Consider the following 27,974-nt stretch of genomic DNA (forward strand, 5'->3'; position numbering starts at 1 on the left):
ACAAAAAATTAAAGCATATTAATACACAGTCAGGAGGAAAAAGATCCTGTCTTGAATTCTCTTTAGGTGCTGCGTTCTTTCTAGTAGAAGAAATGGAAGCCAGTGTCACATAGCGTGTAGTTGACATGTGATTTGAATTGAGCTCTATCTGGTGCCAGAAACTCATATTATTTCCACCATGCTCTTTTTCTTGCAGGAAAAACATAGGGTAAAATGGTAAAGCAGATAATTAATTTTTAAAAAAGGAAAAAAAGCTAGGAAGAGGAAAAGAAAAGATACTTTAGGCTCTTTAAAATATTCATATGTTAACATGTTAAATATTGGAGAAATGTGGTTTATTTTAGTGGTGGAAAGAATTATAAATATCTGTAAATTATGGAAATATATCATCTTAAACATCCACGTGAAACCTTCTACTCTGAAAATTGTTTACTGAACATACACCAGGAGACTTTTTGAGAGCCTTCACAGTATCTCATGCAACAATAAAGAATACTGCATTCTTTGAAACCAGAAGCAAGGTCCAGTTCTTTTGGTGGGGGCAGTTATATGGTTCTAATTCATTTTTATTACAAAGGAAACATTTCAAATGTGGTTTTATACATAAAAAAGTAAACGGTAGGATATTTACATTGGGGATCTAGGCTTAAGCTTCCTTTCCTTTATTTATTATAGTTTATTTGCAACCTAGACCTTATTTTTTATTTTCTATGCATTTAAAAATTACAGTATAAACAGAACTTGTGAGAATATTCTGTATCTATTTGAGAAAAATACATATACGTGAACTAAAATTGTTTCTTCTGATTTATAATTCATTCAGTCTTTATAGCACCTGTAATGTGTCTGGCATACATAGATAATGACTAATACATGCCATTAACTGTAGTATATAATGCGAAGTAGAGATTGTGTGTCCTGAACTAATCTTTACCAACTCTCAATTCTATTTGAGTTCCTATACCACAGGAAGGAGGTTAGACTTCAGACAGAAATGGACAAGATATTAATGGTACAAAGCACAACTGCCTTTCACACCAATTAGCTATATCTGTTTTGCTGCAAAGAGCTAAATATCCTGGATCAGTTAAAGTGATGTTGAGGTTTATCTGTTTGTACTCCAAAATCAATTAATCTATTCAGGAGTACATGTTCCTGGATGGCATTTTAGGCTGAAATGAAAGAGGCAGCCTTGGGTTGGAGGGAGTACTTCATGGATAACCTGGGTCTTTAAAAATAGGACTCAATAATCTACTCATCAGTAGAAGAAAGCAGAGGCAATCCAGTAATATGCAGGAATCCTGAATGAAACTAAATATAGGTATTTTATATGGCTAAGTTATCGTGCCTTGAATAATTGGAATGAAAACCTACAAGGTCAAAATTAAAACAAATGTGAGAAAAGCCTCACGGTTTGAAAAGGATAATTTTAGTAGTAAGAGTTTGAAATCTTAAACTATTGATTAGTTTATTAATTTAATTATAGTTAATTGTTTTTAATTTATTAATTAAAATATTGGTATGTTTTAATCACTTAAATAAAAATGTATAAGTTCATGTAAAACCAGAATACTTAAAAAAATAAATATTAGCATATGTATTTGTGAACTTTTTTTTTTTTTTTTTTTTTGCGGTACGCTGGTCTCTCATTGTTGTGGCCTCTCCCATTGCGGAGCACAGGCTCCGGACGCGCAGGCTCAGCGGCTATGGCTCACGGGCCCAGACGGTCCGCGGCATGTGGGATCTTCCCGGACCGGGGCACGAACCTGTGTCCCCTGCATCGACAGGCGGACTCTCAACCACTGCGCCACCATGGAAGCCCTTTGTGAACTTTTGAAGCCAGTGTTCACCAGCAGCATCCATGCTCAGCTGGGAACAGGCTGTAGAACCTGTTGGTAGTAACACAGAATGCTGGCGTTATGCCAGTAAAAAGCAGGGTTGAACTGGTTCCTAGTTGTGCCTGGTTTCACTTCTCATGAGACTGTAGAAACCTGCCAGTCCCTGGCTTTCAAAGATGGTTTAGTCATGCATGTGCAGCCCATCTGTTGGATGCATAAGGGATTTCCTTCTCAGCTCAGCCCTCCAGTCACAAACACAGTCACTGTTTTTTTTTTTTCTCTCTCCTTTCTTTAATACTTCCTCTCTTGCTAGGAGAGTACAAGCTCGGTAAACCAGGTGCATCTTATTGCCACTCTGGGGAATTCCTTCCATAAACACTGATGTGAGCCAGAAAAGTAGTTGTTTTCCTATTGCTGTCTAGCTTACTTTCAGTATAGTTTTATTTGGTGAATTAAAAAAAATTTCAATTTCATAATAAAAATGTTTATACTATTACAGCTTTAACCAAACTTTAATGTAGAGCTCAGTGACCTTCCTCTTCTCTGTGAAATGAAGCTCCCTGGGTCACCAGGATGAACCTGAGCAGGGGAGGGGTTTCATTCTCCGTGTCTCTCTTTCTGGTCATAAAGCTTAGCAGCATAGTTTTTAGCCTCAGTGATTGCAGCGAGGGAAAAAGTGCAAGTCTCCCTCATCACAGTCGCATTCCCCTTCCCCCAACCTTTGTTCACTGCACACATCCTCCAGGTTTGACCTCCTGTGCTTAATTCTTCTGTTTTCTAGAATGGCCTCCCTCTTTCTTTAAAGTGCTGAAGGCAGTTAATACCAGGTTTTGAGGTTGGGGGTACAACTTCAGGTCACAAAATTGCATACACAAACCACTGTGGTACAAGATGTTTTACAACCTGTTAACATGACACACTATTTTGGTGAGGTTGTGGTCTTACAGCAAATTGATATTTATATATATATTTCGGACACACCTAAACTCAGAAAAGATCAAGATGAAGAAAGGAAAGGGGTTGCCTTTCAAATCAGTTGTTTATGGTTTTAAATATATTCTAATGAGCATTTAGGAGCCAAATAAGCAATTATTGTTCTTATTAATTTTATTTTCCCTTCATACAGATTTATGAGAAATACCAAGATTTGTATACCGTGGAACCAAATAACGCACGCCAGCTGGTGGAAATTGCAGCCAGGGATATTGAGAAACTTCTGAGCAACAGATCCAAAGCCCTGGTGGTGAGTTTAAATTGTATCTGCTCATTTTATTATTTTCCATTACTCATTTATTATTTATCTTTCATGTTTTATTTGGAGGTTTTCTTTAGTATGCTTTCCTTTCCTGAGAAACTGTGTTCAGTGATATGTTCATAAAAGATGAACTGTGAACACCAAATAATGAGTTAGCTTATATCTAATTATTAGTTTATTTTCTTATATAAGGTGATTTAAATACAGAGAAACCGTAATTTAATTGGTACATACATCTTTTTATACATATGTAGGTTATGATGCATAATAGTCATGTTTAAATAGATCATACAATGTAAAACCCATGAATATGGCCAGCATCCTTAAAGCTGCCTTTGTAGTACTTTCCTGTCTCCTCACCCTGCCTCCCTGCCAGGGGTAGCCAATACGCTAGACATTTCATTACTCATTTCTTGGCTCTCTAAAAGTAGCTGTACCTCACGTAAATGTTTGGCTAAACATGTGTTAGCTTGCTTGTTTATCAGCTTTATTAAAGTCACATTATGCTATATGTAGTCATCAGCCACTTGCATTCTTCTGTCAACATTATGTTTGCATGATTTATCTAGATGTTTGTGCTTAGTTTTATTCATTTTTATTCATGGTAAAATACTATTTTCTGAGGATCTATCTTAATTTATTCATTTATTCTCTGCTGGTAAATTATTATTTGGATTGTTTCCAAATAGGTGCTACCATGAAAAGGGTGGCTACATTTTCTTGGAACAAGTCTCCTGGTGCACATGTGCAAGAATTTCTGTAGGGTCAGTACGTGACAGTAGAATTACCTGACTGTACGGTATTCACAAAATCACCTTTATACAAGTATGACAATGATTTTCCCAAATAGTTGCATCAATTTAGACCTCCACTAGCAGTATTTGAGTCCGCACTGGTCCATATTCTGGCCGATAAGTGGCAATATCAGACTTCTTAATTATAGGTAACCAAATGGGTACCAAATGGTACCTCTGCTTATTACTAATGAGGTGGACATCTTGTTTTATATTCACTGACCATTCTTGTTTCCTTATCAGTGACATATCTTTTCATACCTTTTGCACATTTTAATTGTTTAAATTGATTTGTAAGTTATCTATTCTTGATGGTAATTTATTTAAGTTACATGTGATGCAAATATCTTTTTCCAGTTTGTGACTTGGCTTTTCATTGTCTTTATGGTATATTTTGATAAAGTAAGTTCTCAATTTTGATGCAAAGTCAACTTTAAAAAAATTATTAGTATTTTGGGGTGTGTTTTGTTTAAGAAAGGCTTCCCTACCCTGAGGTTATAAATATTTTTTAAGTATTCTAAAAGGTTCCATTTCTTTCAGATTTATTTAACCCACCTGTAGCTAATATTAGTACATAGTTTTTAAAAATAATTTTATAAATTTATTTATTTATTTTTGACGGCTTTGGTTCTTCCTTGCTATGCGCGGCTTTCTCTAGTTACGGCAAGTGGGGGCTACTCTGTTGTGGTGCGTGGGCTTCTCATTGTGGTGGCTTCTCTTGTTGTGGAGCATGGGTTCTAGGGTGCGTGGGCTTCAGTAGTTGTGGCACACGGGCTCAGTAGTTGTGGCTCACAGGCTCTAGAGCGCAGGCTCAGTAGTTGTGGTGCATGGGTTTAGTTGCTCCAGGGCATGTGAGATCTTCCTGGACCAGGCCTCGAACCCATGTCCTCTGCATTGGCAGGCAGATTCTTAACCACTGAGCCACCAGGGAAACCTTAGTATATAGTTATAAGTTGCAATACAAATTAAATTTTTTTCTAATCAGTCTTCCTGGGGCCATTTATTAAATAGTTTACCTTCCCCCAGTGAATCCCATTTATCAAGCTGGTAGACACACCTTCTCACCATGTTCCTCTTCAAAAGGATCTTGAGTGTTCTTGAACCTTCATACTGTACCTAAATTTTAGATTCAGCATGCTATTATGCAAAAAAATCTTTACTGGGATTTTGAATGGTATTGCGTTGACTCAGACCAAATTTGGAAGAATTGATATCATTATGATATTTTGTCTTTCTATTGATAAACATGATATTCTTTCCACTTAGCTACTTTAATACCATTTAATAAAGTTTAAAAATTTCTTCATAAAGTTCGTATGCATCTTTTGTTAGAGGTAATGCTGGAGCTGAAGTTTAGCTCCTCTTATTCTACAGATCTCAGCACTGTTACAGGTGTTTGTTCCAGGATAACTCTGAATTCCCTGTTTACTTATCACTTACAGCTCAGATTTTTAGATTAATGTATTATATATATATATCTTGGCACTCAGAAATTGTCCTTGTGTTTTTTTGGCCCTTATACATTTTTATGTTTCTTAAAGTATCCAGGATCTTGTTGAAATAGGAGGGGCCTTTGGAATATTTGGTATGCCATATTGCCAGAAGTTGAAACACTTAATTTCTTTTTAATTGATGTATAGTTGATTTACAGTGTTGTGCTAATTTCTGCTGTACAGCAGAGTGGCTCAGTTATACACATATATACCCTTTTTTGAGTATTCTTTTCCATTACGGTTTATCCCAGCCAACTGGGTATAGTTCCCTGTGCTCTACAGTAGGTCCTTGTTGTTTATCCATTCTAAATGTAATAGTTTGCCTCTACTAACTCCCTTCCCTCCTGCCCCTTGGCAACCATAGGTCTGTTGTCTATGTCTGTGAGTCTGTTTCTGTTTTGTAGATAGGTTCATTTATGCCATATTTTAGATTCCACATGTAAGTGATATCATATGGTATCTGTATTTCTCTTTCTGACTTTACTTCACTTAGTATGATAATCTTTAGTTGCATCTTTGTCGCTGCATTTGGCATTATTTTGTTCCTTTTTATGGCTGAGTAGTATTCCATTGTATATGTGTACCACGTCTTCTTCATCTGTCAGTGGACTTTTAGGTTGTTTCCATGTCTTGGCTATTGTGAATAGTGCTGCTATGAACAGAGGGGTGCCTGTATCTTTTTGAATTATAGTTTTGTCTGGGTATATGCCCAGGAGTGGGATTGCTGGATCATATGGTAACTCTGTTTTGAGTTTTCTGATGAACCTCCATACTGTTTTCCATAGTGGCTACACCAACTTATACTCCCACCAACAGTGTAGGAGGGTTCCCTTTTCTCCACACCCTCTCCAGCGTTTGTTACTTGCAGACTTTTTAATGGTGGCCATTTTGATTGGTGTGAGATGGTACCTCACTGTAGTTTTGATTTGCATTTCTCTAATAATTAGTGATACTGAGCATTTTTTCATGTGCCTGCTGGCCATCTGTACGTCTTCTTTGGAGAAAACTCTATTAAGGCCTTCTATGAAACAATTTTTAAGAAATGTATAAATGGTAAGGTAAACTTTCATGACTGGAAGATTCAAAGCATTATTATCTTCAATTATGGATATGTGAATACCCTTTTAAAGCATTATTTATGGATGTAAATATGTTTTCATTAAAAGTTTATCTAATAGAAATTAGGTGCTTTCTACTTACGTGATTAATATTCACTAATGACAACTGAAAATGATTCCATTTGTATTGATTTTTATCAGCTTACATTTTTTCTCCAGATGTAGGAAGCAGGTAATCTGGACATCACAGTCCTTTGAAAAAGGTCATAGAATGAAGTAGGATGTATCTTGCCTTAATTGGATTAAAATGGGAGCCTAATGAGACTTTCCTTTTTATCATTTGGAATTGAAGGTCTAGACATCTGGTGCGTTATTTGAGTCCTGTGCGATCAGTGACTATCTTAAGCACATGATGGCAGAATACACAATGACTAATTAAATGTAGAATTAGTTAGATTTTATGTGAGGGAGAAGGATTCATGTTTGTTTTCAAACTAGATTCTTTATTTAACTTTTTTGATTCTATGAAAATAAAATACATTATTTGGAAGAGGAATATTTTGAGTCTAATTGAAAAACAGGTGCTGCATTGTATTGTAAATGAATGCAAGATGGCATTATTAATTTACTTCTACTTTGTTGGAGGCTTATACTCAGACAGACTTCTGGATTAAAGGAGCTTTAATTTATCTGGGTGGGGTACCAATGTAATTACATAAATAAATATATTGGAAAATATCTTGAATATACAAATTTGAGGTAGATGATAAAATTTAATGCCAGTTAGATCTTACTGAGTGTTTACCAAGTAGCATTATCTGATTATTTCTCACAATAATGCTGTGCTCTAGACACCATTATTAGTCTCATTTTTCAATGAGGAAGCTGGGTCTTTGAGGATTCCTTTAACTTGCCCAAGGAAATGTATTTAACAAGCAAGGTAGGCCAGTGTTTCTCAAACTTTAATGTGCATTTGGTTCACCCGTGGTTCTTGTTAGAATGCAGATTTCTATTCAGTAGATCTGGTCGAGATACTGCATTTCTAATAAGCTCCCAGGTGATGGTCCTGATACAAAGACTATATTTTGAGTAGTAAGAATGTAAGAGGATTCAAATTCAGGTATGTCCAACTTTAAGTTCTCATTCTTACCTATTACACAAATATATCCTTCGGTCTAAAGAAGTGTATAATCATAACTAAGAAGAAACAAAGGCTAAGTAGTATGCTGTAAACTACTGTTCATTCAGACTGATTAAGAATTGGATGTGGCAGCTGATAGAATATTCTGGAAGGCTATGAATTTGTCAGTGAATCCTATATCAATGAAGCACTTTCAAAAAATATACGGTATTGAAAAAAATTTCATTTTTATTTGAATGTGAAGACTTAAAACTGTTACTGTTCTTTAGCATCAAGGTTCTCAAACTAAGATACCTTTGAAAATATATTATAGATATAAAATCTATGAAAGAGAAGTAAATAGAACTGTTTTTTCTTACATATGTACTAAATAAATTACCTAACAGTTTATGTTTAATAATTCAGCTTTTTTAAAAAGAAGATGAACTAGAGATTTTTTTTTTTAGTAGAATGATTACTCTTCAGTATCTGCAATAATTTTTTTGTGCATGCATGTACACAGTTTTTATGTATTTGGACATTAAAATTTTAATTCTGTCTTTTATAGCCTGTTGATTAAAAACTAAAATACCACTTATTTCATTGCTTTATGCTTACCTTGTGTTAGTTATATGTTTAGACTACTTTGACCAATATTTTCTTTTTCAGTTTCAGCATTTATTTTGACTTTTTATTCACATTCATTTTGTGCCATGGTCTTTGATCTGCTCCATCAAACCAGCCTTAGGAAGAGCTGAAAGAGAAATTGATTAAAAAAAAAAAATCACTTGCCTTTGCACTAAAACCATGCCTTTGCTAGCAGAACAGAGTTTGCACTCAAATAGTTGTTTATTTGGCTTTGTTTTGTGACTGTACAAAAACGTTATGATTCTGATGATTCATATACATTAGGCTCTTCCAGAAATCTATGACGTAGGCACATTAAAAAAATGTATTTACTCTTGTTTTATAACTTAGGAAAATTCAGAGGGGACCAAGGTTCTTGCTGAAGACTATAGATAATATCTGAGGTAGTGGTGTAATTCAATTTTAGGACTTCTGTTTCCAAATCTATTTTCTTTTTTTCCCTCTAAGCCAACACTGGTAATTTCAGCTCTTTATTTCAAAGCTAGATCTGTAAATGACTATTTTTCTGACACTTGCTTCTTCTGTGTGTTAGAAACTGGCTCAGTATGATGATTATCCTGCTAATATTGTTGAATTATTTTTAAATGATCTCAAAGCAATGTTTGGAAGCAAAGAAGAAAAAATGATTTAACATTGTTGTTAACATTTATTGTAGCCTGAACTAGGCTGAAAAAGAGTTAATGAACAGTTTATAGGAGAAAGCTTTTCAATAAAACAGTGCAGCCTCCAGTGGTGCCTCCAGAACGATGGAGGTGAATGAAACCAATGGTCTCATTATTCACCAACCAGCCCAGCCAAGGGGACCTGCTGAATAAATGGAGGTCTCTAGACATTTTGCTCAAAGGAAACAGGATCAAGGTTATCATAAACAGCTTTTTCTAGTGATACTTTTTCAATTATGGTATATCCTGTCTCCCTCTGGTTGTCCTGGTAACTTTAATTCAAACTGCTCCCATCTATTATGAAGCTTTAAATATTGTAATATACTTCATCTCTTAATTCAACCTTGATATTTAGTTTAGGATTAGTTAATGAAACGGAGATGACAAATGTTTTTAAATAACTATTAAAGTAGGGTTTGTTTTCCTAAAACTAGATTATTGTTTAATCCAATTGTTTTCTCGTGTTACTTCAGCCCTTATTTCCAGTAGTTCTGTATCTTTTATGTGTGTCAAAGGTGCCTACAGAATTTGCTAAAAATGTAGACTCCTGGCCTTCACCTCTAGAAATCTGAAGATTAGGTCTAAAGAAGTGATGAAGAGATCCAGGAAAAAAAATGTGAAATTCTTCAGAGACGCAAAGAATTAAAACTGTCTTGTATTTGTGTATGCTTACAGACAGAAGGGAAGGAATCTGTGAAATTTGAAAATAAGAAAAATCTGAATGTTGAAGTTTGATTCTCAAAAAAACAGACACAGAGAAGATCAGAGTCATGCAGTTTATCTTTGAAAAGATGGTGGTATCTTTCACTTGAGACAAAAGGGATATTAAATATGAATAGAGACAATTCAGTTTGCAGATAGAGAAAGTTTGAGAGTTGCACTAGGTGACCAATTTTCTCTTGGTAAAGTACAAGTTGATATTTATGCAAAGAGTGAAGGCGCCATGGGAGTGATTTGGAGAGCAAAGTAAGAAAAAGTGAAGAGTGTACTTTGGATAACTGAAATGACTGATAAATAAATCAAGAGCCTTCTTAACATTGAGAAAAAACAGAAGATATAAAATACCCTCCTGTTCTAGAAGTGAGGTTGAACAAGCTATCTGAAAATTGTGTGTGTGCGTGTGTGTGTGTATCATTAGCCCAAAAGCTCTCTGAGGATATAAACTTATCCATGTTGAAGAAATTCAATATTTGATTAACTGAGACTGTTTTTAGGTATAAAAATTGTATATACAAAGGTGAATGGAAAAGTTATGGGACCTGTAGTCTTGAAGTTGTGTTCAAATATGATTAATACCAGCCAAGTAAAGAGTGATTAAAACAGATTGCCGGTTTATTTTCTCTGAAAACAAGAAACCTGGCTGTAGGTAGCTCAGGAGATTTCCAGAAATCCCGTTCTGTTATTTCTATGTTTATCTCACTGGGTAACCCTTGGCTGCAAGGGGGTATAAGAGATGGAGTTTGTAGCTGGGCCATCACCTCTCTGTACTGAATTGTAGTATTCTTAATTAAAATGTGGATCCAGCCAGCCGGTGTCTGTGTCAATATCTTTTCAAGGTTTAATGGGAGTTTTAAGGAAGGAAGTCTAGAGAAAATTCATTTTGAAGCAGCAGAGGAGAGAAAGGAAAATGTTGCTTACTTTGTTTTTTTATTTTTAAAGATTTTTTTTTTTGATGTGGACCATTTTTAAAGTCTTCATTGAATTTGTTACAATATTGCTTCTGTTTAATGTTTCGGTTTTGTGGCCATGAGGTATGTGGGATCTTAGCTCCCCAGCCAGGGATTGAACTGACACCCCCTGCATTGGAAGGCGAAGTCTTAACCACAGGATCATTAGGGAAGTCCCTCTTTGGCTTTTTATATAGAGTCCCATTCCTTCAATGTAATGATTGCATGCATATTCAAATCAGCTTTTTCTATCAAGGCTTGGCATGGTGTGAACAGTAGTAAAATGAAAGGACTGTTGAATCCATCTTGGATTAATACTTACCAGAGTAAATTTTATAAACATCAGGGATACTTAAGAATTAGTCAGCAGTGGTTTAAATATTTGAAATCATGAACCATGATAAGTAGCGTCTGATAATGGTCAGGAATTACGAGTTCAGGAGCAAACATTTTTATGTGTATATAGTATACATTTATATGGAACAATGGAGAAGCAAGAAATTATGATAAATGATAGAAATTAAATCAAGAGTTCTAGGTGATAACAAGGTTGAGGTATGAATGAATGAGTGGGTTATTTAGATGGAGAAGAATGGAAGTCTTTGGATTGTTAATAGTAAGGAACAAAGGAATAGTTAGCATTTACTGAATGTCCAAGCAGTTTGCTAGGTTCTTTCTATATATTTCTAACACAATGTTTATTCTGCAGAATAGGTATGTGTTCTCATTTTACAGATGAAAAACTGAAAGCTCAAGAAATTTCCATAGTAAAGAATTCAAACCCATATATATATGTGGGGGTGTGGATGGATACAAACATGATGTATTTTTTCCATTTAACAAAATAAATACCATAATAAACGATATCATAGTTTTCACTCAGAACATATGATTTTTCTGAAGTAGATGGCACATTTAAATGGGAGATGCCTATATTTTTTGATACCATTTGCTCGTGTGTTAAGTGGAAATCTCCAGATACACCAGCACATTTCCTCTCTCAAGTTACGCACTTTAGTAGCATCTTTATGGGCTTTAAATCTAAAGTAATTATAAAATTTGGGGCCAAAGAGAAGGGGTGGGGAGAACACTGAGTGCTGTGTTTAGGACCTCTTAAATTACCCTAAGAAGGAAAAAGATCCATATACCTGTAACAGTGCTGCTACTGGGCTACCACACTCAGCACTTTAATTTTTGTAACATTCTGTTCTGATTAATATGTTATTTAAAGGTTAGCAGTGAAGTGTTTTTAAACAACACCTCCTGTTGTAAATCCCTCTGTGTTACACAGTACTTTCTCTCTCCCCCATTCCATGAAGTAGTGTTTGCAGTAAATGACTGAACAAAGACACTTTTGAAAAAAAAGGAGCTGCCAAATATACCTTGAAGATAGAGAATACAATTAATGGTAAAGTGCGCCTCATTTTCTAATGGAAGGTGTTGAGACAGGGAAAGGTTCTGGGCAGCATTGATAATCTCTACTAAAAGAAATCTCTTTTGGAAATCAGATTCTCATAGACTGGAGTTGGCTTAATTCTTTAGGATCTGAAAGTAATATTGAAAGTATCCACAACAGCATTACTGTGTTGACAATTTGAGAAAGACAATGTATGCTCCGATAGCACAACATTTGCAAAAATTGCGGGAATGGGAGTGTTGGGTTGCTGATTGCATGGAGGAGAATGAGAGTTAGGTGAAGTGAATTGCAAAGCTCACATAGGCAGTAATGACTACATAGTCTGTGGTGCCTTGCACCAAATGAAAATGTGGGGCACTCCTTGAAAAGTTATTCAGAATTTCAAGATGGCAGCAGCAGAGCTTTAGACCAGTTGTGACATCCCTCTGGGTGAAGGGTCCTGTGTGACTGCAGGGGCCCCACACCCATGAAGCTGGCCAGCGGTCACACCCAGGTGATTAGTGGCAGAACTGGAACTGGACTTGGGATTCTTAACCACGTGTACAGTGCTGTTTGTACAGTGATAGTCATTGAACTCTACCTGGGGACTTGGGAATCTACGAAACCTGTGATGACTGTTAATCCCAAAATGAGGCCAAAAAAAAAAGTTCGTATTTCATTTCACTTCTGTTTTATAAAATTGCAGACTTGGCCCAGCAGAGCAATAGACATGCTCTGATCTGAATGTGTAGTGAATGATGTTTACATAAAAATAAATATAGAGGGCTTCCCTGGTGGCGCAGTGGTTGAGAGTCCGCCTGCCGATGCAGGGGACACGGGTTCGTGCCCTGGTCCGGGAAGATCCCACATGCCGCGGAGCGGCTGGGCCCGTGAGCCATGGCCACTGAGCCTGCGCGTCCGGAGCCTGTGCTCTGCAACGGGAGAGGCCACAACAGTGAGAGGCCCGCGTACTGCAAAAAAAAAATAAATAAATAAAAAATAAATATAGAGAAACAGTGTTAATCCAATGCCACCATCTTTGATTCACATAAGGAGTCTTTAGATAAACCCTTCATAACATGCCGTATATTTGGAGACAGTCTAATCAAGTAGTGTTTGATAAAGGTAAACACTGTTTTAGCTGTTGAGAGAGTTCAACTTCAAATGGTGGTCTGATTTTTAAATGTTATTAACTTTATTTCTTTTAACCTTTTGATGTTTAGTTTTCCCCTTTCCTCACTAACTCCTTATTGTCCTCAGAAATATATAAACTCTCAACCTTCCTCTGAATTCATTTTCTAACTTTAATGGAGAACATGCAGGCAGAAGTCCTTTGTGAGATACCCAGTGCCATCCAGCTTTGTTTTTTTTTTTGGTATATACAGGAGTTCTTTTGGGTCTATTCTCCATAATTAAAAAAAAAGAAAATTTTTTTAGACCTTATAAAATCAAGAACTACATTTGCAAAGATGAGCTGTCTGTGCTTTGCTTAAAATCCCCTGACACAGTTTACCAGGAGAATGATGGAATACCCTGTTAATTTAATTAAAGTATCATAGAATCATGAATCTTGAAGGAATTTGGGAATTCATTTTTCTGATCCTCTTTTCTCAGGCAGGTGAATGTCTAAACCACCAGGTTAAGGAGTTAGCTGTTCTTTTCTCAAATATTTTGGTGATGAAGCTTCCACAATTGTAATACCCCATTATTGTTGCTTAGCTTAGTATTCAAGAAATTATGTCTAACATCCATGTCCTTGTCTAGTTAAACTTATTTTATTTTCTGTTCCCTATATATGTTGAAATTTAATTGGCATTATCCTTACAAGAATATCTCATTGCATATGTGTGTTTTGGAGGGGGTGGAGTTGGAGGTGGTAGGAGCCATCAGCAACTCATCATAGCTGAGTGTTCTTGGCAGATACATAATGATGACTCTCAGTTGCTAAGCAATCATTATTGCCAGACATCGTGTTAAATGCTTTACACACATTCTCACATTTAATCTTCAGGACAGTTTTATGAGCTAGGTGTGTTGTAGGTTGTTTCTAAAAATCAGAGGTGTTACCCAATAAGGTTGAGCCATCTCAGAGTATCAGGTAGAAGAGATTTTCAACCCAGGTATCCCTGACTCTTCTAAAGCCTGTGCTTTCTGACAGTATGCTGTAGCTCCGTAACCTAATGAACACTAATTTCTTTAACTTTCCTACATAGAAATATTTTCTGTTCCTTTTTCATTTCTGTATTCTGGAAATTATCCAATATTTATTCTTCAACTTTCTTAAGACATAGAGGCTGGAATCAAAGGTGGTACTTTTATAAAGGAGTGCTCTGATAAAGCACAGTATAACTGCAAGTCAGCCATTTTTATTGGCATGTGATCCAACTGCAGCGAGAACTGCTTTATTCTCTGTGGGTTGTATGTTAGATGATTCTGATATATTTTATACTTATGTTGCTAGATATACAAGTATATCCTTGTTGTAAATAGTTTAAATAATATAAAATGTATTATAAAATGAAAACAAAAAATTCCCTAAAAGTTCACCATCCAGAAAAAAACTACCTTTTATAGTGTGGTGACTACCCTTTAGGACTCGTGTGTGTGTGTGTGTGTGTGTGTGTGTGTGTGTGTGTGTGTGTTACTTATCAATATTTCAAGGAGATTTTTATGTCACTGGGTATGAATATATAATTCTTTCTAATGGCTTTGTATATATGAATATATTGTTTATTTAACCAGTCTCCTATTGACAGATATTTAGTTTATTTCTATATTTTTAAATACAGACAGTATTAATATTATTTATAGCACACTTTTATTTATGGGAAAACTTTTGATTATTTATCAGAATGAAGTCATGTAAAATGGAATGGTCAAAAGGCATATGGGGCATTATTTATATTTTTCTTTTAAGGAAATAGAAATCTTTAATCTTTCCACTAATTTCTTCTCACCTTTTTCTTTATTTGTTTTTAAATAGCAGGGCTTCTGATAGACTTAGGTAGGAGTGACCAGGTTGCATTTGGCCCAGTATAGTAAGTTAAATATGGGTCCGCAGGACAGAACCATGCCATTTAATTTTAAATGATAGATATATTTTTAATTATTATAATAATGTCAAAAACTCATACTGTTCTCTACAGATTAGTGCCTTTGTTGTTGGCAACATAATCAGTTCAAAATTAACAGGCTGGCTGGGGCAAACATCTGTCTTCCAGATTCATTTAAAAAAAATTCAGCCTAGGAGTTGCAGTTGCTGATCACACATACCAGCTCATATGCTCTATCTTGCATGCATTATCTCAGGCACAGGCGGCATGCCAACATGCTACACTGTGGATGCGTGATCCTGCTGCCTACAGACCTTGTATTCTGTGGCAACTGACACCGTCAAGGCCCAGTTAAGAGTAAAAACCATGTTATGTCTTGACAGCCAAGGCATTAGTTACAAGAGACTGCCTCTGGATAATTTATTCATTTAGTCCCAGGACTCATTAGTTCTCAATTACAGCTACTCCTAGAAATGTTGGTCTATTGTTGCCTGAGAAACCAATCACCTCTGATTATTTACACTGTCTTTTATGAGGAATTCTAGGTTGGCCGACTTAAAAGTCCAATAGTAAATAATAATGACTCATTTTCTCCAAGAGGGTTTACAGAGAATTTATTGCCCTATATATCACTGTGCCATTTTTTTCCCCCAGCATAACAACATAATATGACCTCTTAAAAAGGAAAATAATTAAATAAATCATCCAGTATAATATTTATGTGCTTGGGATATTTTTTTAAAATGTGGATGTTCAGTAGTCATTTCTGCTTGCAGTTAGTTCATAGTAATGAGTGTGACTCTTGCAGAAATGTTCATTTTCATTAAATAACTTTGTATACATCAACTCTCCCCTCTTAAATAGGCATTTTTAAACTTGAGAGATCAAAATAGATTAATCAAGTGTATAATTTATGATGCCTTTATTAATAAGTATATTTTGACTTACTAATTATATCTTTTGAAATGAAATTGATTCTCACGTTTCCTCAGTAGAGAGTGATGACATCTCTGGTTTAAATGTTAAATTGCTTTTGAAAATAGCATTATGTGCCACCTTAATATAGAAGGATAATAGTAGTAACAATTTATTAAGTGCTTACGCTATACTAGGCACTGTGCTAAGGACTTTATTTGCATTTATTTATTTAATTCTCACAATATACTTCCACTGATATTATTACTATTTTGTAGAGATATTTTCCCCAAGGATTTGAACCCAGATGCATTTTTTTTTTTTTTGGTGGTACGTGGGCCTCTCACCACTGTGGCCTCTCCCGTTGCGGAGCACAGGCTCCAGACATGCAGGCCCAGCGGCCGTGGCTCACGGGCCCAGCCGCTCTGCGGCATGTGGGATCTTCCAGGACCGGGACACGAACCCGTGTCCCCTGCATGGGCAGGCGGACTCTCAACCACTGCGCCACCAGGGAAGCCCATTTCCAAGTTTTATAATAGTGTTTCTGCACTTATTATGTATGTGGCCGGCACTCTGCTGAGTATTTTACATGTATAATTCCATTTAATAACTTCTCTCTTTCTCCTACTTTTCCTCCTCTGACCCATATCTTCTTGTTATTATCATATAGGGTGATAAGGTGGGGAAGTATAGAATTAGAAAGTTTTAAGTGTATTATCCAAGGTCATGTAGTTCTAGGTTGATATTTTTGTTTCCAAAATAGTGTTATATGTTATTGTGTTTTATTTTATATAAGATGTGCTGTACAAAAGAAGTGGTAATGATAGCTTATTTTCATTTTAATTACAGTGTATGTGAAAGGAGAGAAGGGCTGAAAAAGAAGGGAGGAATGGAAGGAACAAAGGAGAGAGGATCTAGCCTTACTATTCTCTAGACTTACTGTTATTCTTCATGCCTTAAGTATTTACATAGCAATGTGTGGTTGTCTGCTGATGAAGACAGAGATCATAAGATCCAAAAGTGTTATTAAGCTCAGTGTAATGACTTGGGATTATATCTGAAAACCAACAATTTTAGAGTATCGACAAGCCACACAGTGTTCTGGGGCTTTTACACCAATAAGTGAATGCAGTTTGGGAGCGTTTTAGGGAAATGCTGGTCTAGATAGTACAACATGTACAGTCGTAGCCTAAAGATCAAAATTAATTAGAAAGGTTCTTATTTCTAAACGTGCGCTTAAATACCATGTAGATATTCACTGTCTTACTGTAACCGATGAAATCAACAACTTTTCTTTGATGCTGTGCTCCTCTCTTGGTATTTCAAGGAGTAAATTTTACTAGCTCCTAAACATAGGTTAAAGGCAAAGATGCTGAGCTAAGTAGATTATTTGCATTTCTGAACCTAAGGTATTCTTAAATTAACCAACTTTCAATTATAAATAGTGAGAAACTGGATGTGAGGTTCATCTGGCTGTGGACAGCTGTCACCCCAGTGATCACCAGGGTTGGTTCCGCTGATCTCGTGGGCTGGGTGGTGTCCCCGTCTCCCTCATGGCTCCAAGTGTGTCACCCCTGAAGCTGTGCACTGGGTAGAAGAGGATGACCTTCCCTGAAAGAGGCGGACCTTTCTTCAGTCAAGGTTTCAGGAGTAGCTGCCCTCTCCTGATAGATCCTCCAAATGTGCTCTCAAGGGTTATTTGTAGGAGAACAGGACTCCAGGACTCCAGACACATCCAAATGAGGTGCTGCATGTTGCAGTCTGTCTTTCTTATGTTGTAAGAAATTCAGGGCATGGTATATAGTTAAAGTACAAAAACACTCCATTAGAGGAGGGAGAAGAGGCATCCTGGGAATAGGGAAGGTAAAACATGGAGGCCAGCTGAGTTCATGTAGCAAAATACAAAGAACCTATGTAAACTCCTAGACTTTTCATTCTTCCTCAAATTTATAGGTATTCAGTGTATTCACTGTCATTCCTTTACCCCCACATAATTATTTACTGGAGCTTTATAATTTGAAAGTGATGTTATCTTTCGGGAATTTGGAGGAGGGTAGCTCTTTCTTTAATTTCAGTGATGCCAAATGTCTGCCAGTCATCTGGCCAGGAAAATCAGGGCTGCTTACTGTTGCTGCCATTCCGTCATCAAATTTCCCTTCACTAAATGGTAGTGTCTGGTCCTTAGCTCACATTTCACACCAATTGCCCCATTGCTGTTGGAAGCTAAATCAGCATGTTGAGAAGCAGCAAGTGGCACCTAATGCCCGTCTTGAGAAAAGTCACCACGTCTGAGTCACCTCAAAGGTCCTCAGCTGCTCTCCCTGAAGGGATTCAGAGGTGCTCGTTGATTTGAAACAGCATTTCTCAGCTGTGTGGAAGGCACACTGAATAAATACTGGAAGGAGGACAGTTTAAAGACATAAAGGCAGTTTCTGTCAAGGCAGGCCATACTTTTCCTCTCAGCCGCACACACGGGAGGAATTAGCCCTGCGATCTGCCAGTGTTTTATAGCCACGTAAGTAGTCGGGCTGGCGGAATACATTTTTGTTGTGTTTGTGTGACAATAGTAATTTCCCATCTCTCCATTTACTGACAGTGTTTACAAAGGAAAATAATGTATGCATTTTAAGAAAGCGTGCACTCTAAAAGGCTCTTGGGAGCTTATATAAACGCCAATCATATGAATCGTATGTATGGTACAGCTAATGTTTAAAAATTGGATAATATTCAACTGACATTGACCAATGAAAGACCAGGGTCTGCCTAATGTGCCCTTGATGACATTGGTATATCCTCTTCTGATTCCCTTTGTGGTATTACCTGTTCAAGTATTGCTGAATTAGATATTTTGATTTTGTGTATTAGATCCTGACTCAATTGCTTTAGTTTTCTTTTCTGGTCATAGGAAATCATTCCATTATATTTAGTTCTCATTATCAAAGAGGTTCTCAGTAAGTTATCCAGCATAACTTATGGGCATGTTTTCTTGTAAGGAACTGTCTTTTTTCTCTTTATGAGAAGTTGGGAGTGGGGGAAAAAAAAGAAGAATTGGAGTTAGAACCAGCAAGGCTGAGGAGTTTTGCTAGTATTTTTTTTCAGTTTTAATCAGAGAAGAAAGATTAATGTTTATAAAGGCAATTAGAAGTGAAAGGAAATAATTGAGTTATCAAGAATATATACCCAAATAGAAAAAGCAGTACTCACTGAGAGACACAGGTTGAAGGACAGTTTTTTAAAAAAAATTTTAGTGAAGTATAGTTGATTTACAATGTAGTGTTAATTTCTGCTACAGCAAAGTGACTCAAACATATATATTTTCTTTTTCATATTCTTTTCCATTATGGTTTATCACAGGATTTTGAATATAGTTCCCTGTGCTCTACAGTAGGACCTTGTTGTTCATCCATCCTATATATAATAGTTTGTATTTGCTAATCCCAAACTCCCAATCCTTCCCTTCCCCACTCCCCTCTCTCTTGGTAACCACAAGTCTGTTCTCTGTATCTGTGAATCTGTTTTTCTTTTGTAGTAGGTTCATTTGTGTCCTATTTTAGATTCCACCTATAAGTGATATCATATGGTATTTGTCTTTCTCTTTCTGACTTACTTCACCAAGTATGATAATCTCTAGGTCCATCCATGTTGCTGCAAATGGCATTATTTCATTCTTTTTAATGGCTGAGTAATATTCCATTGTATACGTATACCTGAAGAACAGTTTTGCCCTATCAATGATGAGAACAGTGTGTTAAATATGCTTAAAGTAGTTACTTTAAATGGTTAAATGAAGTTGTTACTATATAAAATAATCAAAACTACCCTATTCATTATCTGCTTCCTTTAGTAATTCTTAATGGTTCTTTTTAAAACTTATAAACTGGATTTTAAAACATAAGCAGTATTATTATTTGTCAAGTAAAATATATATTTGAACTTTCAGGCTGATAATTCAGACATCCACAATGAAAACCCTCTCCTTTAATTCATCTCCTTAAGTTTTTGTTCATAGAAACTCATGATTTTATTTTATTTCCCCCCCGGATTCATTTCTTTTTCTGTTGTTGTTGTTCATGAGTTTATCTGTCTCCTTTATATGTTCTTTTTAAAAAAGGATCTTCTGATCACTCTCCTTAGTCTTTTCTCTGGACTTAAAATTTTTCTGTCTGTCATGGGGCTATAGTCTGGTTATTGAACTACACTTAATGCAGGAATCCCACAAGGGTTGAAAGGCAAAGGATTCTTTGGGTCCATGTTTGGGTCCTCTGACCTGGGGTCTCCCTGCACATTCTGAGCCTGTAGAGCAAGAGAAACTCATCCTACTTATGTAGTTCCTTCTGGAATTTTGTTTAGATTGGTTTAATTAAAAAATAATTTAAAAATAATTTCAAACATACAGAAAAGTTGCTAGATCAGTTAAAAAAACCCAGTCATATCGTATTCACCCCTGTTTCCCCAAAGTGCCCCATCATTAGCCCTTTCCCACTTCCCCAATGCACACAGAGAACAGGTTGCTGAAATCATCCGTCTTGCCTTTTTTGAGGTCAAAGAGCCTTACAGGGGACTGCCTTCACCTTGGGGTTGGGAATGGGCACCATAGATACTAGATGCTAACTCTTCCTGGATTTTCCACTTTTGAGTTCTCATACTGGGTTTCCATACAGATTCCAGTAAATGTTTTGTCCCATTGGGGAAGGAAGACCTGGAAAATTTTTTCCTCTTGGATCTTGCTATGGGCTGAATTGTGTCTCCGCCGTCCCCCCGCCTCCAAATTCATATGTTGGAGACTTAACCCTGCCCTCTTCCTCAGAATGTGACTATACTTGGAGATAGGTTCTTTAAAAAGGTAATTAAGTTAAAATGAGGTCATTAGGGTGAGCCCTTATCTAATGTGAGTGGTGTCTTTATAAGAAGAGGTTAGGACATAGACAAGTACAGAGGGAAGACCACGTGAAGACACAGGGAAAAGATGGCCATCTACAAGCCAAGGAGAAAGGCCTCAGAAGAAACCAGCCCTCCTGACAACATGAACTTGAACTTCTAGCATCCAGAATTGTGAGCAAATCTGTTTTTTAAGCCACCCAGTCTGTGGCTTTGTTATGGCAGCCCTAGCACTTTAAATGCAGATCTTAATAGATGAGTTGCCCAGAGGTTCTAGTAGGTGATTGACTCAGCAGAGGCAAATGGCTTGATTGATTGATTCGGGAGAAGCAAGGAGATGGCAGCAGAGGAAAAGGTAGCTATATTCAGGTCATTATGCTATCAGAATCTCCCCCACCAAGTGAAATTCTATTCATTAAATGGCAAAATGGTACACGTTTATTAGTCTTACTCCAATCATGTGAAAAATGTTCAGAAAGTAAACATTTGGATTCTTGTTAGCAAACCATAAATCTGTCTTGCTTTTCAATTAGAAATATATATTTTAGGATATGTTATCTAGTTGTAAATTACACAAGACTCTTACCATGTCATTAACAGTAAGAAAGCATTGCTTTTAAAGTTACGTTTAGGTAAATATGGGGAAAATCCAAATCTGACAGTTTCTGTTACTTCCAATATCTGTGACAAAATTTCCTGTGGGAAGATAAAATTTTTTATTCATATTAGTTTGTGGACTTCCTTTAGCTCTGTTTCCTTTCTCATTGATTTTTCCAGCACTGACTATATTATATAAGACGGTAGCATGCTTAAAAATCTAGAGCAGGAGAAACAAAGCTATTTGTCCTTTCTTCCCACAGTGGAATATGAAGTGGAATGATGAAACAGAGGGTGCTGAAGCCATTGTTAACATTAGTCGCATTTGCTCTGAATCATCACGTTATCATGGGAATAATGATAGATAACCTTATCTCATGCATTTCTGTGCCATATAAAATGTTATTATTACTGCTGCTAGGGTGATTGGACATTTTTCGAATTGGGAAAGAATGCCTGCTGTTTAAAATCACTAATTAAAATAGGTGAATATTTATTGCTTAACCAAATATGAACCATGTAAATTAACTAAGGTTTTAATATTTTTTAAAGGAAAAGGTGACGTGCAAAGGTTCAAGCAACGTATTTCTCTCAAGAGCTTTAAGACTGCCAATGTTACATTTTCTTGTAATTCTTCCTACCTGTTGTTGATATTCACTACATTTATTTGGTATGCTGACTATAGGAATAACTTAGAATACAGTTTTTGCCAGAAGTCTCATTATCCTGGTGTTTGGAAGAATTGGACAAAAACAATATTCTCTGACTTTCTCACATTCTTTAATTACCAGCACATGTAGCTGACTGGAAGAACAAATGCTTCTAGCATTTTGAACACAAGTACAGTTCCTTTAGTATCTGTAAAAAATTAATGAAGACAAATATAACTTTTTTTCTTCAATTTCTAGCTAAGCTAAGATGGAAACTATAACAAATAGAAAAAAAAAATCAAGTAAACCAAAATATTTACCTGTCTGCCTTGGCATCCTTTGATCCTTAGGGATTCAGTTATAAAAGAAACCAAACATTAAGATCGAAAATGTAATGACTTAAGCATTATTTATTCATCTGATTCTTTTAGAAAGTGTGTGTTTTTTCAAAGCAGCATTGGATATAAATAAAAATAGTCAAAAAGAATGTTTACTGTTTTGCCTTAAAAATATATTTAAACTATTGGTAGAAATCATTGACATAATATGTAATATAGTTTTATTTTTTATTTGGTACTTATTAAAGTAACATTTTTTGTCACAAAATATACATGTTCAACATAAGATATATGAGAATGAGAAATATATTAGATCCTATTATCCAGATACAACTATGATTTACATTTTTGGTGTATATTTTTTGATTATTTCTATACACATATTTACTTTAAAAGTTGAAAGTAAAATACAAATATGTACTTTAAAAATATTTACTTAAAAAACGATGCTGACATATTTTGTATGCTTATACATGCATGCACCAGCCTCTTGCAAAATATTTCAAATGCATTATCTCAGTTAATTTTCACAATTATAATTTTAGAGAGGAGTTATCTGAAACTCAGATAAATATATTTTCCAAAATCACAAGATTAATTAGTAGTAGAGTCAAGATCATTTGAAACTGATAACAACGGATTTGTTAAAAGTTATATTGTATCTTTTCCCTAACGTATCACACCTCCTACATTTTCTCTTATTATTGACTATGTCTTTATAACATGGCTTTTATCACTCTCTAAACGATCTTGAACATAATGCCATTTACTTAATCCCCCTTTGGTGGACAATTAGGTTTGACTTATATTTTGTCTATACATAAATAATGTTGGCATGCATGTCCTTGTAGGTAGACATTTCCCAAATTCTGAATTATTCCCTTAAGTAAATTGTAAGAACTAGATATCATAGAGCTGAGGCCGTACACATTTCAGGGCTTTTTATTACACTTCCTTAAGTTGAGCTCTGAAAGTTTCTGCCACATAATCACATAAGGTCAGTCTATTAGGTTAACAAAACTTCCTTTAGCCATTCACCTTCCTACCATTGCAACTTTTATGCAATTATAATGAAATTGTATTACGTAAATTAAATTGCGGTGATTAAATTTGGATGTTATTTATCAAATCATTTTTCTTTTATAAAATTTATATTTGGATGTTGCCATTGACTTTTTATAATCACTAATACCAGTCATCCAGATCCTACTTCCTTATCACTATATTGAATTATTTAAACTCTCTTTTGAAGGATGAGCTTATGGGAATAAAATATTTTAATTTTAGGAACTATATTATACAATACTTATACTATAATATTTATAATATTTTAGTTCATTTTATATTTTGTTTTTATTCCATTAAGACGACAGATACATGGATTAGATGTAAATTATCAGTATTCTGAATGCTGTAGTCTCAGTATGCTAAATGTTCTAATTTAAGAAACCTTCTTTTGGTTGACTTTTACTTAATAATGGCCCTCAGTTGAAAAACATGGTTGATAGTGTTCATACTTAAGGAGATAGAAATAATTACTGCTAAAAAATGGTATTTCCTGCATACTTATGATAGCAAAATACAGCAAAACACTGGGGCTTTTTATCCATATTCTATATGAAACTCTAATTTTATGAATGATTCAGTGTTTTCAGTTTTGCTTAATGAGGTCAACATGATCTGTATGTTAAACCATACAAGAGTTTTCAAATGCCCATCCACTTGCATATAAAATATTACAAAATATTATTCATTTAGAATAAAATCTGTATTCCTATCAAGGCCTGTGAGCTCTTATACATCTGGTTAGTTTCTTCCTCTCTGACCTCCTTCATTCCTCTTGACCTCTCACACTGCTTCAGTTCACGGGTCTTTATCTTTATTCCCACCTACGTGTATTTCTGTATTGTTTCCTTCCTCAGCTCAGTGCTTTCTGTTCATTCCTTAGATCTCATTGTAAGGTCAGTTGCCAGAATAGCCATGCTTGACTGTATTGTTTAAATCAGACAGCCCACCCACAGTTGTCATTCTGAATTAGAGACTCCTGTATTACCTTCAGAGCAATGATCCAAATTGGTAATTATTTAAGTTTTTGTTTGTTTGTTTTTTTAATTGTCTCTCTAAGCAGTAATGTCCATTAGGGTCCATTTCAGTTTTTATTCGTCTTTGTATCTGCACTGCTTCTAGTAGTACCTGATGAATATGGTGAATATGGTGTGGTGAATATTCAGTCAATATTGGTGAATATTGGTGAATATGGTATGGTGAATATTCAGTCAATATTTTCTGAATAAGTTCCTTAATGATTAAAATATAGTTTTGTTTCCTTCATGATCTCTCTAATACTTTCTGGTTTGCTATAGTCCTAATCTTTTAGAGCTGTAGAAATGATTTTGAATCATGTTTATTTGATTGCTACTCAAATAATAATAAAACTGATGAAAGTTTGAATGAAGTAATACTGAGGAGACTTTGATGTTAAACAAGCATGTTCTCACTTTTTACATTAAATGATCTTTGCTCTTGTTTCTGAGAACACGGTGATTGGAAAAAAAACCCCAAAACAAACAAAAAAGACCAGTAATGAAAAAATAAAAGTTTCTACTTTAACCTTTCCCCTAAAAACATCAAAAGCAAACAAACAAAAACTACCGAGAATAGTTTGGTGTAAGATCAAGTTTCATTTTATGTGTAACATCTCTTTAATGTTAGCAATATGTCTATATGACAAGTAGAGATTTTTTTTTCCAGTTCACCAGGTCAGAAAAATATAATTGAGCATTTACCATCATTTCTCCTTATTAATTTATCTGTGCCTACTTTAACTTGCATCATTTGCATCACTGTGAAAGACATTTGTAGGACCATTCAGGTTAAGTAAATTCCATATTGTGATTGAGCTATAAGTATGAAGTTTAAAATGAAGAAAGAAAACTAATTCATGAGGTCTACTCTCCAGTTTTAGATAAAGATAGAAGATACTATCATTCAGATGTCAATAGTATTATAGAAAAGAATGGAAAACCTGGATTATGACAACTCCTGAAATATATAAGCAGATGAGAAAGGAAGATAATGGAATCTCAGAACACGTCATAATGTGACTCTGTAATATAATATGTCTTTTAGTGGCAATTACAATTATGGTCCTTTTCTCTAATATTATTTATTAGTAAATTCAGAAATAAAAAGATGGGTAGTCTATGGGAATGTCTACATCTCTCTTGGATTCCCTGTTTATGGAAAATATTTATATGATACAGATCTTTACAGCCATTACTCAGTACCAGAGTACTTTAAAAATTTAAAAGTTCACAGTAAATATTATTTAGTAATTCTAATTGATATTTATGGTTCTGCAATAACTGCACACATTTCTTTGTATTGAATTGAAAACTTCGAATAACATTTTCTAATTAGTCCTGCATTTTATGATAATTTTTCTTTAATGTATTTAATGAGGAAAGTCTTCTTTTTATTGTTAAAACTTCAATTGTACCCTATTTGATTTTAATTAAAATTACCCCTTGGCAATAAATTCTGCTTCTCAGATGTTCATCCTACAAGAGTAATTGTGAAAATTATGGTTGGGTCTCATTTGGTAATAAGTTTGTTTATGAAGGTGAATGAATACATAATTATTTTTAAGATTGCTTATTACTCCTTCTGTTTTATAGTAAAATTCTTTATTACTGGCCTCCAGCACCTTAAGTATAACACATTCCTGAGAATTTGTGTTATATAGAATGAGCTGAACAGTGCCACAAGACACAGATATTGATGAAGACCACAGCTAGATTAAAAGGTTGAAGGTAATCTCAGAAATAAATGTAGCCCCTACCTCCTAGAAATCCGTTATTATTTTTAACAAGGATGCTGCTTATTCTGTAATCATAATGAAACTTCTTTTCATTTTAATTTCCTTTGAAAATGAAAGTTGACTTTGCTTGAGGTTTGCTAGTCTACCAAATTTTGTACATTCGCTCTGTTACTGCTTTTATGATAAGATTAGAAGAAATACACTTCTAATTAGATACAGTTACATATGGAAAACCAGTGGTAGATTGTCTTTCAACCTTTCCCTCTCCAAAAAAGGTAAGTGTCTTTTTTGAATATTGGCTGTCAGGAGACATTTGTGTCACATATCTAAGATTGTTCTTATACTGTTTATTTTAAATTTTTTTCTATTTTTATTTATTTATTTACTTTTGGCTGCATTGGGTCTTTGTTGCTGCAGGCAGGCTTTCTCTAGTTGTGGTGAGCGGGGGCTACTGTTCGTTGCGGTGCACCAGCTTCTCATTGTGGTGGCTTCACTTGTTGCAGAGCACGGGCTCTAGGCGCGTGGGCTTTAGTAGTTGCAGCATGCGGGCTCAGTAGTTGAGGCACAGGGGCCCTAGAGTGCGCGGGCTTCAGTAGTTGTGGCTTGTGGGCTCAGTAATGGTCACTCATGGGCTCTAGAGCGCAGGCTCAGTAGTTGTGGTGCACGGGCTTAGTTGCTCTGCAGCATGTGGGATCTTCCCGGACCAGGGATTGAACCTGTGTCCCCTGCATTGGCAGGCGGATTCTTAACGACTGTGCCACCAGGGAAGTCCCAAGATTGTTCTATACTATTGAATGGGGTAATGCATTTAATGTGTTTTTTTTTTTTTTTAAGTGAAGAAACATAATATCCTAGACCCTGAAATATAAAAGAATCTTTGCAGGTATATAGTCAGTCTCCAATTACATGCACAAATCCTTTTAACATCTGGTGTCAGAATCTTATTTACTGAATGTATTATTATTATCCAGGAATATAGATGTTGGCGATGCAAGACTTCATATTCATATACAATTAATTAGGATATTTTACACGTAAAACCATAAAGAACATACATGGTACAGTGGTAGTACATAGGAGAGAATGATTAACTCTACCTTGTTGGGGGTGGGATGGGGTCAGGGAATGCCGTAGCTACCTTGTAAATCAGTACATACTTCAAAAGTTAAATGTTCAGTTAGGTCTGTTAGGTCGAAATTTCTCTAAATGCATCAAAATCTTCCCTCATACTCCAAGAAGGTTTCTAATTATGTGTCTTTTGCTAATTTATTGTGGTAGCTCAAAGCTTCAACTATAACAGCTATGGCTCTTAAGGCTGCAGTACTTGAACTTAAAACATTGAGCAGACTGCTTCAGAAGTCACAAATGCTCTGAGATGTTAACCCGTTTTAAATGGGTCACTTATGGAAACAGCTTTTCCTATTCAATATCTAAGTTTAATACATGTTAAACTTAGTATCCTCACATTTTTTCCCCTACCCTTTAGTCCTTTATGCTGTCACAGAGTTGTCCTGTGTTATAGCAATAGTGACTCGTTTATGTGCATACGTAAATCACTGAACCATTTGTCCTACTAAATTCTGAAACTATCCCTTCAAGTACAATGTCTGAGTCAGCAAGCACTTGAGAGAGAATTGGTTTTTCTCTGGACATGCTTAGGAGGAAGTGGCGCAGGTGCTCTTGTTACTCAGATTGAGATGAATAAATCTTTCCTGCTCTATTATTTATTTTACTATAACAAGAAATATTTTACAGTAACTTACACTTTTGAGAGGTTTTTTTCCCTTTATAG

General features: G+C 35.4%; 1 protein-coding gene across 2 annotated transcripts in view; it reads left to right on the top strand.

The window, feature by feature from the left end:
• Positions 1-27,974, top strand: part of CACNA2D1 (calcium voltage-gated channel auxiliary subunit alpha2delta 1) — a 515,558-nt gene that overhangs the window by 110,010 nt on the left and 377,574 nt on the right. For both annotated transcript variants that reach the window (XM_060304737.1, XM_060304738.1), the window contains exon 4: positions 2,965-3,081. In XM_060304737.1, the coding sequence (XP_060160720.1) occupies positions 2,965-3,081 (117 nt within the window). The remainder of the gene's footprint in view (positions 1-2,964; positions 3,082-27,974) is intronic.

Source organism: Globicephala melas, chromosome 9, assembly GCF_963455315.2.
Source record: "Globicephala melas chromosome 9, mGloMel1.2, whole genome shotgun sequence".
In the NCBI taxonomy this organism is placed as follows: Eukaryota; Metazoa; Chordata; class Mammalia; order Artiodactyla; family Delphinidae; genus Globicephala; species Globicephala melas.